At 46.4% G+C, this 17,979-nt stretch overlaps 1 protein-coding gene across 4 annotated transcripts in view; it reads left to right on the top strand.

Annotated features, from left to right (window-relative positions):
* Positions 1–17,979, top strand: part of myo5c (myosin VC) — a 165,145-nt gene that overhangs the window by 51,724 nt on the left and 95,442 nt on the right. For all 4 annotated transcript variants that reach the window (XM_072470647.1, XM_072470646.1, XM_072470648.1 and 1 more), the window contains 8 exons: positions 27–183; positions 4,458–4,601; positions 8,714–8,795; positions 8,988–9,095; positions 10,825–10,931; positions 13,886–14,151; positions 17,445–17,526; positions 17,711–17,851. In XM_072470647.1, coding sequence (XP_072326748.1) covers positions 27–183; positions 4,458–4,601; positions 8,714–8,795; positions 8,988–9,095; positions 10,825–10,931; positions 13,886–14,151; positions 17,445–17,526; positions 17,711–17,851 — 1,087 coding nt within the window. The remainder of the gene's footprint in view (positions 1–26; positions 184–4,457; positions 4,602–8,713; positions 8,796–8,987; positions 9,096–10,824; positions 10,932–13,885; positions 14,152–17,444; positions 17,527–17,710; positions 17,852–17,979) is intronic.

Raw genomic sequence — 17,979 nt, 5'->3', positions numbered from 1 at the left:
CTTCTTCCTATGTCTCCTAATGTTAGGAAGAACAGAAACCAGTCTATTATTGTAAGTGGAGAATCGGGTGCAGGGAAGACCGTATCTGCTCGATATGCCATGAGGTACTTTGCCACCGTTAGTAAGTCCAGTAGCAAGGCTTGTGTAGAAGATAAAGTCCTTGCATCAAATCCCATAACAGAGGTAAGAAGCACCAAAGTGGTCTCTAATAGTTAGAGTGATAATACACGGAAAGGTGGACAGAAGAAATTATACATCATGAGACTTAAATACATAACTATCCTATCCATTCCATAGTTAATGACAGCAGTAGAATTGTCCCATTCTATCTTGTTTATTTGCTGTGATAGGATGTGGGCGTGATTGCCAAGGACAGCATTTGTTGCCTCTTACTATCCTGGAAAAGACCTGAACAATTACTAGGATACAGGACAGAAACCCCAATATTTCATTTAATGTGAGACTGTGAGGAAAGGATACTTCACTCCAGGAGTGGTTCCACACACAAATAGGGATATGATATATTAAAACAAACGTTATTACTAACAGGACTAATGTAACTTTAACATTATACAAGAAAATAGCTTACAATTACCCATTAAATAATGCTGAACAATAAAATTAAACACTGAATCCTAACTGCTATCTTTTATCTCCATTCGAGCAAAACTCATTTCAGGTCAAAATCCACTTTTAAATATAGTTAGAAGACCCAGGAATACTTGCTTTAGTGAGATGTCTTGGATAAACTGCTTTGAGAAAGATTCTTCAGGAACCAGCTTGAAGATTCTTGCCTGTGTCAAACAACTGTTTAACTCCCTAGCATTTGGCAAAAAGCTGCTTGTCTGATCACATCCCCAATCAATACTGAAACTCAACACCTGACTGCTTCAGTCATTGGCTCCTCCCATTAACTACATCAGCTTACCAAGGCTACACACAATTTCTCTAATTATCTCCTTCCCAGGGTACCTTCTTTATATAAACAAAATTGCATTGGACTAACTTCAAGTAAACAATATACATGGTTGGAATGAATGAAAATTTCATTGTTTTACAATGCTTTAGTTGGACTTCTGTAGCCAAAGTGTCTGTTGGTCTTGTAAACCAGGATCTATTTGAAAACACTACTGCAGCAGTCACATACAAACCCAGGCTTTTAACCTCACTGCATCAACTATATATAATACAATATATCTGAAATTCCTACATTCATTCCAAATTGCCTTGAGCAGAGTGGTTCAAAGGCTGCTTCCGAAGGTAGTTAAGAGTAAAACCACATTACCGTGTGTTTTTGCAAACTCACCACTATTCTTAGAAGTCCCCCTATACCAAAAAGGGCCGACATTCTAAATGGTGATCAGGGATTCTCACTCCCCGACTCCGATGCAAGCTTCAGTGGGTGCTATTCAGGTCAAACTATATTTTCGAGTTATCCCCCGGTCTCACCCATACCTTCACTGAAGATTGCATCTACTTACCACTTAGTAGCATCGATCCTAGGTCCCGCATTGATAAGTAAGTAAAGTAGACTAATAACCACTGATTCAGGTTAAAACTTTTAAGTTATTTTATTACTATATATATTTTTAAAAAATTTTAAAAGATGCAATCACTGTCTTTACAGATAAGTAAAAAGATCTTGTTTCTGGGTCCTTCTGGTTGGTTGAAGGGACCTTCAGGCCCAACTTGACAATCAATCTTCTTTAAAGTCTGGTCTTCTTTAGATGTATCAGCTATTTTAGCTCGGCTGCTCTGCCCTGTCCATTTCCCATGGCCGAGCTGATTGTAATCTGAGTCTAGCTGCTTGTTCCTTCTTTGCTTCTCTCTCTCTCCCTGAGTTCTGCTTCTGGATCTGAATCTGAATCTGATAGTTCCTGCCCTGGTCTCGAGGTTTATATTTGCTTTCGAACAATTACGTTTTTTGATGTTATTGTAAAGTAACTCTTATTTTCTTTGATTGTAAAAAGGAACTTTGATCTCAAACAGTCTAATCCAACGACGTATTCATTTTGACATGACGTCATCTCATAGATCTGATTACATTGTTTCCTTTGTGATGTTCAAAATGCTTTGGTTTCAATAGGTGTTACTTTTAATTCCAGTCATTTCTATAGTTTTATTTTCCAATTGTGTCCTCAGCTCAATTTTGACTTTGATTTTGGCTTTGATATTATGTTTCTCGTAGACTGAGAGCTTCCAGTTTTCTTTAATTTACCTGGTATTAGCAAATTTTCACACCTCGAATTATCACAAAATTCAACTGAACTCATCCATTCTTTTCCAGATCCTTACTAAGTTAGTTATTTTCAATGAAGGTGTGAGCCATTGTCTTTGGCTTCATTCAAAATCCTGTTTGCCTTGTTTGCTTGACCAAGGATATCTGCATTTTACAATCCTTCCCTGGCAGCTGCTGTTAACCCTTTGTGGGATCTTTCCCTGTATCCTATCATGTTTCTCTCAGACCAGATATTGCCAGACTTCCATGTTTCAAATGACACATTTTTCCGTATTATCAATTACACGTGGGTCTGGAGTCACAGGTAAGGGCGGGAGATTTCTTTCCCTGAAGGACATTAGTGAACAAGGTGTGTTTTTACAACAATCTGAAACTAGCTTTCAATTCCAGGTTTTTCTGAATTGATTTTAAATTACACCGGCTGCCTTAGTGGGATTTGAACTCATGTCCCCTTGAGCATTAGCCTGGTTCCCTGGATTACCAAGACTCATAGCATCCCTACAGTGCAGAAGGAGGTCATTCGGCCCATCAAGCCTGCATCGACCCTTCGCAAGAGCACTCTATATCCCCGTCACCCCATAAACTAACTTGCACATCCATGGACAATTGTCCAGTAACATCACCACCATGCCACCACCTCCTCTATTGCCATTTATAACATGTACTAACATGTCGCAATATACATCAATGATTTGGATGAGAGAACCAAGTTTGGTGATGACACAAAATCTGGTGGGAAGGTGAATGGTGAGGAGGATGTTAAGAGGCTTCAGAGTGATTTAGACAAGTTGAGTGAGTGAGCAAATAGAGGCAGATGCAATATAACGGGGATAAATGTGAAGTTATCTACTTCAGATGGAGAAACAGAATGGCAGAGTATCATTTAAATGGTAATAAGTTGGGAAATGAAAAGGTGTTCTCATACACTAGTCACTGAAAGCAAGCATGCAGGTACAACAAGCAGTCAGGAAGGCAAATGATACGTTAGCCTTCAATACAAGAGGACTTGAGTACAGGAGCAAGGATGTCTTACTGCAGCTGTCTTGGTGAGGGCCTTGGTGAGACCACACCTGGAGTATTGTGTGCCATTTTGGTCTCCTTATCCAGGGAAAGATATACTTGCCACAGAGGCAGTGCAGCAAAGACTCACCAAAGATTGTCATATGAGGAGAGATCGGGTCAACTTGTTCACTAGTATTTAGAAGAGTGGGAGGGGATGTAATTGAAATGTATAAAATTCTGACAGGGCGAGACAGACTAGACACAGGGATGTTTTTTCCTCTGGCTGAAGGATCCAGAACAAAGGTTTACAATCTCAGGATATGGAGTAGACCGTTTTGGAATAAGATGAGGAGAGATTTCTTCACCCACAGGGTGGTGAAACTATAGAATACTCTGAGAAAGTTTTGGAGGCCAAATCACTGAATATATTTAAGAAGGAAATAGATAGATTTCCAGACTCTGAAGGTGTCAACAGGTTTGGGGAGAGCGCAGGAATATGATGCCGAGATAGATGATCAATCCTGATGATGTTGAATGGTGGAGCAGGCTTGAAGGACCAAATTGCCTACTACTTCTATTTTCTATGCTAAATCTCATTTTAAAAAGATTTAGCTAAGTTTTTATGATGTCAGGAGCTGTTGTGTTAGTTTCAATTGTCTTTATAAAGTATGTACCTGATGGACAGCGATAGTCACACACCTTGGGCTACAGATTATGATATTACTGGAGGTTCCTCACTAAAATTCCACTATCTAAAATTAAGCTTGGAGTTGATATTGGTAATAGATATTAGAAAGGATAAATATCCCTCCATATGTGTTATTATAGCTGACTGTCCTTAAACAGAAACCTGTTGTTTCCTTTTAATTCAAATGGGTTTTTCCGCTCTTAAAATGTTTTTAATTAAACAGAGCAATTTTTCATTCTACAGGGCAGGGTGCATTTTTGCACAAGTTGAATGAACTGACAACAACTTCAAACAGAGAGTTCTCTTAAATGAACATTGTTAAATTGACATTCATTAATTTGTAAATGTTAATATTTTGATACAAACATTTCTTCAATGAAATTTTTTTAAAGTTTGCATAAATCCAAATTCTCTTAAAACGTTTAGCTTCAATGTTCCCAAGTCGATCTTTATAAGTGCTTTGATTGCAGGGTTACCAAATGCATGTTCTACCTCAGGTTAGCTGTAGCAATGTGTTTTTGTTTCCAGGCTATTGGAAATGCAAAGACAACGCGAAATGATAATAGCAGCCGTTTTGGTAAATACACTGAGATAAGTTTTGATAACCGATATCGAATCATTGGTGCAAATATGAGAACGTACCTGCTGGAAAAGTCGAGGGTGGTGTTTCAGGTAATAAGTACACTAGGCAGAGGGTGTTATCAATTATCAATTACTTTGTTAAGGTTTGCTAATGTCAATTGCATTGTTAAGGTTAAGAGAATCAGATTATGGGTCTTCATTGTCTTTGAACTTGTCGATAATTTATAAAGGGCCAAGGTGCCATCAGCAAGTCCAGGCAGCGGGCAGTCGAGGAGTTGTCCGACCCAACTGTCTGCACCTCTATGTTCATGGCCAGGTGCTGCTGAAGAGCGATTAGGCCATCCGAGACCGGTGGATACTGTGTGGAGTGGGATGCATCATCAACCCCGGCAATTACATTTTAGTTTGATTAATTAAGTTTCCCTTGACATTTTGATTTTTGTTACAGTCACCCCTCGCTCGCCTTTCTGTTTAACTTAGTGATTGTTGTTTCATTATAAAGAGTATAAATAGGGGATCGCTGGGACACTGGGTTGAGGGAGGGGAGAGCTGTGAGACCGAACTAAACTCTCTCAGAGATGTTCTGTATCTTGAGGCTTGATTCAGCAACGATGGCACAGTGGTTTGCATTGCTGCCTCACAGCGCCAGGGACCCAGGTTCAATTCCGGCTTCACTGACTGTCAGTGTGGAGTTTGCACTTTCTCCCCATGTCTGCGTGGACTTCTCCTGGCTAGGGCTTCCAAAGATGTGCAGGTTAGGTGAATTGGTCATGCTAAATTGCCCCTTAATGTCCAAAAGGTTAAGTGGAGTTACTGGGATAGGGTGGAGGCTTAAGTAGGGTGCTCAAGGGGTGGTGCAGCATCAATGAGCGAATGACCTCCTGCTGCACTATAAATTCTATGATTCTATGAAATGGAAACAAAGTTCCATAGAGAGTGCGTTTAGCCACACGGTTCCCAGTGCTCGCAGTGCCGAGAAACACATGGCTATTCAACGTGACTCATGTTGTATAAGGGGCTTCACCGGGGAATGCACAGCTGAGGTCACGCATAGTCCCGTTTCGTACAATGGGGAGCTCCTCTCGCCGGAACTCCTCAATGTAATGAGAGATCTGGATGCCATTTGAAAATGGGGTCCCAATCTCCGAGGCCCCGAAGCAATCCTCGGTCCCCCCCCTTCCTCCAGAGCGAATGCACTGTGGGAGGCCCCCTGCCTGATCGCGTGCATGCAAAAAAAGTCCAGCTTGGTACCTTAGCAGTGCCACCCTGGCAGTGCCCATGTCAGCTGCCAATGCCACCTGGGCACCTTGGCAGTGCCAGGGCACAACCCTGCCCAAAGAGCATGCAGCTGGGGGCCTCCGATCCCCTGGGAGCCCACAATGGGCGGGATTTACATCGCAATGTCTCAGGAGATTGTGTTGGATCTTGCGAGGGCATTCCAAGCCGGGTAGATCGCGTTGGGGGTCCCCTGTCTTTTATCAGCCACGCTGCGCTATAGCGAGCTGCCTTTCAGGCACAGGTGGCCATTGGATCATGCCCTTGGTTTCTGCTTCACCAACTATCTTGGATCCTGTTAACAGTGGAAAATATTGTGGTTCTAAAATATATCCGTGTACATAACCTTCTCTGTTACATTCAGTTAAGTGCAATCATGTTTGTCATAAATTATTTTTTATTCAATGGTTCAACAATTGTTTATTCTAAACCTCATGAGTCACTCGTGAGTATTTATTCCACAGAATAGTTCAGAATTACTGTATTGTTAAACAGGCAGTCACTTGCACTTCCTCTAAGGATTCATGGACTTTACCTTGCTGTTATTGGATTATCACTGGCCCAGATTTTGTGGTGGTAACGACTGCGAAACTGTCAGCATTTGTGACCATCATTGCACTGAAACTGACTCACTTCCAGCACCCACACATGCAATGAACAACACAGAAATCCAGAAGTCGCAGTTGGTGATTTCACTCACAGTGGAACTGTGGTCAGCACTGCTCCCTCACAGCGCCAGGGACCCGGGTTCAAATCCGGCCTTGGGTGACTGCCAGTGTGGAGTTTGCATTTTCTCTCCGTGCCTGCGTGGGCTTCCTCTGGATGGTCTGGTTTCCTCCCACAGTCCAATGATGTACAGGCCATGATAAATTACCCCTTAGTGTTCAAAAGATGGGCAGGTTAGGTGGGATTATGGAATTGGCGGGGGGGGGGGGTGCTTGGGTAGGGTGCTCTTGCAGAGGGTCAGTGCAGACTCAATGGGCCGAATGGCCCCCTTCTGCATTGTAGGAACCCTATGGTTCTTCTAAGGTGCGCCGTTTAGCATCCCACCCATTTGCCACACACCCCGAATCCGACAGCAATCAGTGGAAATCAGTTGAATTGATGTGAACCTCCACTCGTGTGATGTTAGTTACATTTAAAAATTCTTTTAAAAGTTGCCTTTTGTTGAATTAACTGTAACTGGGCTTTTAAACAGTGCACTAAAGGTAGTTACCTCTAAACACCAAATCATTCCATTATGGTAAAAACAATTCTACATATTTTTTTAAAGATGTGTTTTTGAAAATGTTTATCTTTATTTTAGCTTCTGTTTTAATCCAATGAGAATCATTTCTCAATCTAAATTGAAACTGTAAGCTATTAGGATCTTTTAACTTCATGGGTTGCTACATGGAACACTTGAATGTGATTGGCTGCTTACCGTCCTGCTGACATCACTGCTGGTGCACTCCAAGAGATCCCCTTGACTTGGTGCCCGCTTTAAAATGCCCCCGTGTCCCCCTCCCCCAGCAAAAGGGAAAAACCAGGCCCAGAAATCACTAGTAGATCTTTGTGGAGAGCATTCTTCTCGGTCAGTAGCCCTTGCTCCACCATTGACCCCAATATCCAAGCCATTATTTCAACGCCCACCCATCGCTGTGCCTTAGTCAAGGACTTTGAGGCAGATTCTAGTCACTCAGGAGATCAATTGGATACATTCTCAAACAAAAAGATGGTTGCATTCAAAAGTGAGGTTGAATATTACTGAAAAGAGAGACATGCTGCCAAAGCTTTTTGTCTTGTACTCATCAGGACAAATGCAAGAATGCCAAATTTCAAACAATCACAACAATTTAGACAACAGGAGAAAAGGTTGCTGAATGGTTGGCAATTCGACTCTGATTGGCTGAGGCATTGCCATGGAGAAAGTAATGGGGTAATATACGCTCCTCAAGCTCCCAGATAATTTTTTTTAAATGCAAGACTTGAACATATCCCTTTTGTTTGCAAGTGAACCTTGCATATCATGATTGGTTGATAAGGTTTTGTGGTTATCAGCTGTTGGTGATGAAATTTCAATCTCGCAATAGATATAGCTTTACCTGTAATTCATTTTTTCTAACATATATATATATATAATATCTACTTATAACTAGTTGAACCCAGCACACTGAGTGAAATAGAATATTGAAAGGAGCTCCAACCAGGTAACCTAATTTCGTCCACATCTTTGTACTTTAATGTTGCGCACAATCGCTTGTTGGACTTCTGTATCCTACTTCTGCTCAAAGATCATGGGTGGGATTCTCCCTTCGGGGGACTAAGTCCCCACGCCCGCTGGAAAACGGGCGAGAATCACTCCGGACTTTTTTCTTGAAGATCCGGGGTGATTCTCCGTTTTCTAGGGGGCTAGCAGAGCCCCGGCGTGCGTCCCACAGCTCTGGCTGCCAGCGAGGCCCTGCTAGCCAGGCCGCGCAGCCTCTCATGCGCATGGCGGCCGCAAGCGGGTCCACGCATGCGCGTGGCGGCCCACCTCGGCACGGGCGCAGCAGACAGGTGGGCCCGCGCAAATCGTGATGGCCCGCCAATCCCACTGCTGAGGCCCCCCCCCGGAATCAGATACCCCCCGCCCCCCACCAGGACCTCCACCGCGACCGCGGGTCCCAGCTCCCGCCGCGTGGTACCAAATGTAAACCACACCGGCGGGAGTTTGGCCGGTCGACCATGGAGAATCGCTGCGGGGGCCTGCTCCAACGGCCCCCGACCGGCGCACGTCGACCGCGGAGAATCGCGGAAGCACTGGTGCGCCGGACTTCCGGCGTAAATCCCGCCCCTTATTTTAGAATCATTGTGAAATGTGGTCTTATGATATCCAATGTCAGTTCAAATCAGTGCACTGATTGTACTTAGCCCTATTTTAATTAGATTCTATTTAATGAATCTAGGCTGAAAATGAGAGAAATTACCATATATTCTACCAACTTTGTGCTTCTGCTGATCGACCTGAGTTCAAGCATCTGAAATTAGGTAGGCGTATTAATAACTTTCTGTCTTGAAAAATTTGATTCATAGGAACGTTATTATTCTGTGTACTCTGCTAATGAGGAGTCTGTGTTATACGTTTTTTAACCAGGCCAATTTCTGTGAAATAAAGACCTTTTTTTGAACTCGGCGGTTGTCACAAACATGTCATGATTCTATGTTTTAAATTATTTACAGATGCTGCAGAAAACTTTAATTATGTGAATTTCGGTGGAAATTCTGTCATTGATGGTGTTGATGACCGAGCCGATTTTACTGAAACACAAAAAACACTTTTGCTGCTGGGTGAGTGATGACGACGGTGGGCACAGCTTCCCAGATGGCCTTGTTTGTAACTGTTCCAAACTCGACAAGGATTCCGTGCTGGGTGACGTTATCTCAGCTAGACCGTTGGTTAGGACCTGACAATTTGTGTCAGCACCTTGGAGCTACCAAGGTGGAAATCAGCTCTGATTCCTGCTCCTGTTCACTTATCCTGCAAGAACGTATTTATCTAGATAGCGAGTGAGGCCTGGACATCAAATTGGCAATAATGTGCACCTCCACCCTCCCCTCAGTGCTAACTAACCTGTCAAGCTCTCTGTGAAAAGAGGAACAGCCACTTGAGTGAGCTGCCAAAACACTGCTAGGATTGTGCAACAACGGCCCAGAGGAGAGATGGGAATAGTGGAGACATTTATGAATGGCTCATGGATGAATGAGTAAAATGTATTTCACATTTTTCTGTGTCGTATTTCTGACGGTGCAGAAACTTAATGAGACAATTTTAACCCTGCCCGCCCAGGGGAAACCAGGTGGGAAAGCTGGTAAATTGGTCCGTGCAACAATCCCTAACTATGTGGTTGCGAGACGCCTACTGGATGACAAATATTTTAACTGGGGCGGGGAGTCCTAGGGGGGTTTCCTGCCAGGCCAACTTAGCGGCAAGATGGATATGAACCAGAAGAGACTAAATAAAAGCAAATTGTTTTTTTTTAATAGTTCCCTCATGGGGCAGCAATGCTTCCTCCCATTCCTGAGACTACAGGCCCTCCCAACTCCCTTCCCCTCTAGGTATTTATCTCCAGGTCCCCCATACAGTCCTGCTGTTTCCTGATTCCTCGCACATGCCTAGCAACTAGTTACAACATCCCTCCAGGATTGGGCGGGTGTGCTGGCAGGGTCTACACCGATGGGGCTGGGAGTTAAAGTCTCCTCTCAGCATGGAGGCCGAGCACTTTGCTACCCAACCTCAACTCTCATTCACAAAGTTCTCCATTGGTATTCAAAATCAAGACTTAAAACCTATTTACAGTGCCATAATCGTAGAACTGTTTTTTAAACTAGGCAATTGTTGCTGATATATTTGAAATTGGACAAGATCCCAAACTAATATTGTTTAAAATGATTGGTTGGCATCACATTTGCAATAGGGGGATTCTCCACTAAATCTGAATTTAATTTGGTGCTGTGATGCACAAATTGTAATGGGAGGTATTGCCTCACGGCACCAAGGACCCGGGTTCGATCCCGGTCCCGGGTCACTGTCCATGTGGAGTTTGCACATTCTCCCCGTGTCTGCATGGCTCTCACCCCCACAACCCAAAGATGTGCAGGTTAGGTAGATTGGCTACGCTAAATTGTCCCTTAATTGGAAAAAAAATTAAATTGTAATGCGTTGTTTAAACAGTATTTTTCATACTTTTTTTGATTCTGGTAGATTGCCATTGTTATTAAATGAAATGCTACCTGCTGCAGATGATGGCATGTTTCAAGAAGCTTTTACTGCTCCTTTGTACTCACTGCTGCAACAAAGCAGGGCCGCGAACCTCAATTCCGCCGTCAGCGGGGTCCTGTTTTTCTTCAGGGTGCTGGATTCTCCGTCTCATCGCTAACTCCGCTACCGCGGCATGAGGCGGAGGATTTTCTGCAACTTTCATGACCCGGCTAATCTTGGGTCACGTCAGCTTTCAATAATTGTCACCCTCTAATCTGACCCAAGTGTATTCACCTAAAAATTGAACCTGTGTTGCAGGCTTGAACGAAGATTTTCAGATGGATATCTTCACAGTGCTGGCAGGGGTTCTGCATTTAGGAAACGTCGAAATAAGAGCTGTAGGTGATGAGAAATCTTCAGTCAAAGTAAGTTGCTGCTCTCAGTCTTCAGTATGTTGTACACTGCAGTTTAATGACCGTGTAGTAAAGATACAGGGGGCGATTCTCCGATATTGAGGCCGTGTTCGCGCTGTTGTGAACGCTGTCGCGTTTCACGGCGGCGCAAACAGGGCCCGGACACGACCTATTCTGGCCCCCACAGGGGGCCAACACGGCGCTGGAGTGGTTCACGCCGCTTCAGCGTCCTTACGCCCCCGCGCATGCGCAGTTGGGGCAGCCCAATCCTCCGCATGCACAGTTGGGCTGCGCCATCCTGTGCATACGTGGGGAACGTCTTACGCACGCCAGCCCCTCGCCAACATGGAGCCGGTGTTCTGGGGCCACACGTGGAAGGAGGTAGGCCCGGGGGGGGAGATGCCGGCCCGCCGATCGGTGGGCCCCGATCGCGGGCCAGACCCCATCGGAGGCCACCCCGGTGAAGGAGACCCCCCCCCCCCCCCCACCCCCGCCCCCCCAGCGTTCCTGCAGAGTTCCCACCGGCAGCGACCAGGGGTGGACGGTGCTGGCAGGAGCCTTTCGTGTCGTAGCGGCCGCTCGGCCCATCCGGGCCGGAGAATCGCCGCTCGCCGGTTCTCCGAGTGGCCCAGTGCGAATCGCGTGCCGCTGGTTTCCGGGTGGCGGGAGAATCACGTGCGGGGGTCGGGGCGGCGTGGCATGAGTCGCGCGCCGCCCCGGCGATTCTCCCAATCGGCGTGGGGGGGCGGGGGGAGCGGGGGGGGGGGGGGGGGGGGGGGCGGAGAATAGCGCCCACAATGTGAGACTGTGATTTGGAGCAATCACTACGTTGATGGCCCATCCTTATTTTTATTTTCAGTGTATTCATTCATATCAGAAGCTCCTGTTTTGAAAGGAATAAACATTGTAGGCTAAGATTTTTTTAATGAACACCCTTTAACTCCGTGTTTGGTGGTATTCAATGGACCAAAACGTACTGCCTCTGATTGTTGGAGATCGGATGACTGATTGAAAGCGCACGTTGGGACCTGATGGAAGGCCTGATGCTTGAACTTTTGTGAGAATTGCCCGGAAAGTTTCAACTTCCAACGGGCAACTCCCCTGCACTCCAGGAACCTCGGCAAAAGCCTTGAATTAGAGTCAGAGACTTTGGACAGTTCCGCAGTGCTTAGCTGAATAGTTATCCAGGGAATGTTAGATTAAAATCTAGTCTAACATCTGGGTAACTTCATAACTGACCCACCCACTCACCACTCTGCACCCATCCCCCAACCCCTTCCTGGCACCTCCCAAATTTCCAACTACTGCTCCTAACACCTGATCAACCCCCATCTGACCTGATAACTGACCTGACTTGACTACCCCCCTGACCTGGCTGCCCTCCAACCTGACTCAACTACCTCCCTAACCAACCCAACCACCCCCCTAACCAACCCAACCACCCATGCACCCCCCCGCTACCCAGCAACCCACATTTTAAAAAATAAATTAAGGGACAATTTAGCGTGGCCAATCCACCTAACCAGCACATCTTTAGGTTGTGGGAGTGAAACTACGAGACACGGGGAGAATGTGCAAACTCCACACGGACAGTGACCTAGGACCGGGATCGAACCCGGTGCCTCAGCGCCGTCGGCAGCAGTGTTAACCACTGCACCACCGTGCCGTCCTTCCCAGCTATCCAATACCCCCCGACCCACTCACCCATCACACTCACCTACCCACCTCACTCACTCGCCCATTTACTCAGCATCCATTCACTGACATTCAAACTGGACCTATGGCAGCCCGTGTCAGAAAAGGCGGGATGTTCTGTCGTCCCCAACTCAACTTTGCCTCAATGGAGGTTCCCAAGGGATGGTGCGTTGTGGAAGCCGGGATTGGCAGACCCCAGTAGAAACGATCAGCAGTGCTGAGTCGGGAGAAGCGAAGAGTAAAGCCTCAACCCAGCGAACATTGCCGCTGCTCAGAAAGTCTGTGCCATTCTGTTTCTGACCCGGAGAAGAAGGTTTTACCAGAGAATATATTAACAAACAGCCAATTGAGAAGGTGAAAGAGGAGAAGGTGCAGCAGAGACTTAGCAAAATGGTGGTCTTGGTGAGGGAATTGATTTATGTGGAGAGACTAACTGGAGAAGCTGGGATTTTTCCTCATTGAGTAAAGATGGTTAAGGGGAGACTTAATACTGGTGTTCAAAATTAATGAAAGCGTATATCGAGAGAAAAAGATGCCACTGGCAGGAGCGTTGCCTGAGGGCATGGATCTAAGGATCTAAGATAATCAGCAAAAACTCTAGGTGACAATGAAATCTTTAAAAACGAAACAATTCTGAAATCTGCTGCCTGAAAGTGTGGTGGGAGCAGATTCAGTGGTAACTTTATACACAGGATCAGGAGAACAATTGCAGGGTAAAGGAAAAGTCTGGATCAGTGAGGCATGATGGACCAAGTGGCTACCTCTTTTGCTACATTGACTGTTCCAGTAACTATTTTTTGAATTATTTTTGATGGGATGTGGGCTTCGCTGGCTTCGTTGCCCCATCTCTAATTGCCCTAGAAAAGGCGGTGGTGAGCTGGCTTCTTGAACCGCTGCAGTCCATGTGGTGTAGGCACACCCACAGTGCTGTTAGGGAGGGAGTTCCAGGATTTTGACCCAGCGACAGTGAAGGAACGGCGATATATTTCCAAGTCAGGCTGGTGAGCGACTTGTAGGGGAACCTCCAGGAGGTGGTGTCCCCAGGTATCTCCTGACCTGTCCTTCTAGATGGTAATGGTCGTGGGTTTTGAAGGTGCTGCTTAAGGAGCCTTTCATGATCGGCCATTAAGTGGCCATCAGCACGGAACCTTTGCACAATAATGCTATAATTAATTGTTAAGGAAAAAGAGCTCACACACAAGAGCTGGGTATGTCATTTGAAGAATTAACCGGTCACAATCTTTATTGCTGCTATTGTTTCCTTCAAACAGCACGATGACAATCACCTGAAAATATTTTCCCGACTCCTGGAGATAAAACCGGAGGAGATGGCTCATGGGCTGTGCCACAGAAAGATTGCAACTACCTCAGACACTGTGATCAAACCCATGACCAAGTTCCAAGCTATCAATGCCAGAGACGCTTTGGCAAAACACATTTATGCTCATCTGTTCAGCTGCATTGTGGATAACATTAACCTGACTTTGCAGTTTTCTGGCAAGAAGCACACATTCATTGGTGTGCTGGACATCTATGGGTAATGAAAATATCGAATAATGTCTTGTTAATTTTGCAGGGAAATGTTAGTACTGGTCCTGGGAGCTCTAATGGTCTGTTTAGCCAATGTTATGAAGCTTACAATTTGGCTAGTGTTCATGGACAAATGAAAACCTTATTACCTTTGTGGCTAATGAAATATTGTGAAGTGAAAAGTTCAACTCTACACAGTGGGATTCACTTTGATGTTTGGGTGATTGATTGACAGAGCGCAGGCTTCTTGCCCTAAGTGAAAAGATGGCCATGATTTTGAGGCCCCAATTTCATTCACATGAGTCCAGTGAATTGCAGAGTGCCAAACAGACAACCCAATGCAGTTTACTGGTTTGAGGCCTAACCATCTTCGGCCACGCCGATTGCAGCTCAGGAAATTCAGACGGCTGGGGTGGTGTACCAGGGCAGCAGGAATACCCCGGGGGCAGGGGTATTCCAGTACAGCACACACCCCGACTATTTCAAATGAAAAATGGCAAATGGGATCTTCTTGTGCATTCACAATTTTAATTGTTATGCTATTGGTGGCAACATCTTCGGTTGCCGAGAACATTAGCTCTGAAATTCCCACCCTACACCTCTCCACTTTCCGAACTCGCTTTGAAATCTCTTTGGTCAAGCTTTTGGTCATCTGACCCTGTATGTCCTTATGTTGCTTGGTGCCATACTTGTGTTGTCCTGCAAAGCACCCTGGGATGTTTCATTACGTTAAAGGTGCTATATGAATACAGGTTGTCGTTGTTGTGGCCAGGCACACTCCTGTGATTTATTACTCCCCATGCAAGGATCTCGCGCAAATTACTCAGGAGGTTTAGACTGAACAACTTGGCCGCGATCAAAGGACCTCGTCGCGCCTGACTTGGGGATGCGACGAGGCCATTAAATCTCACACGAGGCCTCTCACAAGATTTACGATGCTCGGGATGCCTCGCAAGATCTGACGAGGTGTCGTGAGACGTTGCGATCTGGATATTGCCCTCACTGGGTAGGGATCCAGATTTGCATATTTAAGTGAACAGATAGCCTCACTTAAATATGTCTACACCGAGTCTCGCCAGGCTTGGATCGAATGCTTGCGTCTGGGAGACTTCGCCCCAGCGCCGTTTAACGGCCCTTGTGTGGGTTTCCCAGGCAATCGTAGACCCCCAGGTAGTTTAGCTCTGGGCAGTGTGTCACCTGGGCACCTTGGCGGTGCCACCTGGGCATCGCTTGGGTACCAGGTTGGCAGTGCCAGGCTGACAGTGCCAAGGTGCCAGTTTGCCAATGCCGGGGATCAGGTTTGGATGTGAGGGGACCCCTAATCCATAGATTGGGGTCTTTTGCGAGGTGGTCCAGAGGCCATGGTGGGGAGCCAAGAGATTGGGGCAGTATTTAAAAATGGCATCCCAATCTCTTCCTGCACTAATGAAATGAATGTGTGTGCGACCTCGGCGGGGTGTTTCCAGATAATAGCGGGGTCGTTCTCGGCACTGCAGGCTCTGAGAAACACACCGCTATTCGCCACCAAAATGGGACTCTGTTTTTTCCGCTAAATTACGCCCAATGTTTAACCAATTTATTGGAGTTCTTTTAAGACATCACGGGCGAAATTCTCCCCCAACGGCGGGATGTCCGCCGACTGGCGCCAAAGACGGCGCCAATCAGACGGGCATCGCGCCGGCCCAAAGGTGCGGAATGCTCCGCATCTTTGCCGGCCTAGCCCCAACATTGAGGGGCTAGGCCGACGCCGGAGGGATTTCCGCCCCGCCAGCTGGCGGAAATGGCGTTTGTTTCCCTGCCAGCTGGCGCAGAAATGTGGCGCATGCGCGGGAGCGTCAGCGGCCGCTGTCAGTTTCCCGGCGCATGCGTGGGAGCGTCAGCGGCCGCTGTCAGTTTCCCGCGCAGTGGGGAGAGTCTCTTCCGCCTCCGCCATGGTGGAGGCCGTGGCGGAGGCGGAAGGGAAAGAGTGCCCCCACGGCACAGGCCCGCCCGCGGATCGGTGGGCCCCGATCGCGGGCCAGGCCACCGTGGGGGCACCCCCCGGGGTCAGATCGCCCCGTGCCCCCCCCAGGACCCCGGAGCCCGCCCACGCCGCCTGGTCCCGCCGGTAAATACCAGGTTTGATTTACGCCGGCGGGACAGGCAATTTCTGGACGGGACTTCGGCCCATCCGGGCCGGAGAATCCAGCGGGGGGTCCCGCCAACCGGCGCGGCCGGATTCCCGCCCCCGCCCAATCTCCGGGAGCGGAGACTTCGGCGGGCGCGGGGGCGGGATTCACGGCGGCCAACGGCCATTCTCCGACCCGGCGGGGGGTCGGAGAATGACGCCCCACATGTGCGGTGGATAAAGGGGAACCTGTGGCTGTATTGTCCTTAGATTTCCAGAAGGAATTTGATAAGCTTCCACATCAAAGGTTATTGAGTTAAATAAAAGCGTATAGTCTAGTGGCAACATATTGGCATGGAATGAAGATCGGCTAGCTAACAACAAACGGAGTTAGCATAAATAGGCCTTTTTCTAGTTGGCAGGAGGTGACAAGTGGTGTGAGACACGGGGATCAGTGTTGGGGCCCCAACTCTTTACAATGTACATAAATTACTTGGATGAAGGGACTGAAGGTCTGGTTGCTAAATTTGCTGACAGCACAAAGATGGGTGGGAAAACTAAATTGTACAAAGGATGTGAGGAGGCTACAAAGGGACATAATTAAGCTAAGTGAGTGGGCAAAACAATCTGACAAATGGAGTATAATGTGGGCAAATGTGAAATTGTCCATTTTGGCAGAAAGAATAAGAAAGCGTATTATCTAAATGGTGAGACTGCAGATCTCTGAGGTGCAGAGGGATCTGGGTGTCCTAGTGCATGAATCACAAAAGGCCAGTGTACAGGTACAGCAAGTGTTTAGGAAAGCTAATAGAATGTTATTGTTTATTGTGAGGGGAATTGATGACAAAAATAGGGAGGTTATGCTTCAGTTGTGCAGGGCGTTGGTGAGACTACGGGGGGGATACTTTCTGTCCATTCTCACCAATGGGATCTTCTGGTCTCGCCAACGGGTGATCCCCCGCCATGGGTTTCCCAGCGGCAAGGGTGGATTCAATTGGAAATCCCATTGACAGCAGCGGGGGTCTCTGGCCAACATCTGGCCTCTTCCTGCCACCAAGAAACACACCACGGAGCTTGTGGAAGATCCAACTATATTTGCCACCCCATGGAGCTTTGGGTGCACTATATATCAGTTTTTTTCCTGTATAAATTTTACAAATTGCAAGCAAAATCATTATTTTATATTCATTTAGGTTCGAAACCTTTGACGTGAATAGCTTTGAACAGTTCTGTATAAATTATGCAAATGAGAAACTGCAACAACAATTTAACTTGGTAAGTATTTAAATAGCATGCTGACATTTTAATTCTATTGCCTGTTCAACGTTTTGAGTAATATTTTAACTTACTCTGTGGAATGTAAGCTGTACAATATCTGAACTAAATCGTCATCTGTAAGGTTTTCTTAACTGCAATAAAAAAATGCAAATTAAACACTTTAGATCCTAAATCTCTCCAGCATGTGTTTAAACTGGAACAAGATGAATATATGAAGGAAGACATTCCGTGGGCGTTGATAGAATTTAATGACAACCAACCCTGCATTGATTTGATCGAAGCTAAGATGGGCATCCTGCAGCTATTGGATGAGGAGTGCCTGGTAAGAATGAAGTAGTTAAATAATTGTGAGCTGTCTGTGAAAATTTAGGTCAGACAAACCCTTCAGCATGCAAGGGAATTCACCTGGGAATTCTGACTGAGGAGATCAGATCACAAACGCAGTAGGCT

The sequence above is a fragment of the Scyliorhinus torazame genome, chromosome 12, assembly GCF_047496885.1.
Source record: "Scyliorhinus torazame isolate Kashiwa2021f chromosome 12, sScyTor2.1, whole genome shotgun sequence".
Classification (NCBI taxonomy): Eukaryota; Metazoa; Chordata; class Chondrichthyes; order Carcharhiniformes; family Scyliorhinidae; genus Scyliorhinus; species Scyliorhinus torazame.
The sequence above is the reverse complement of the archived record's forward strand: the minus strand, read 5'-3'. Positions and strand labels throughout refer to the sequence as shown.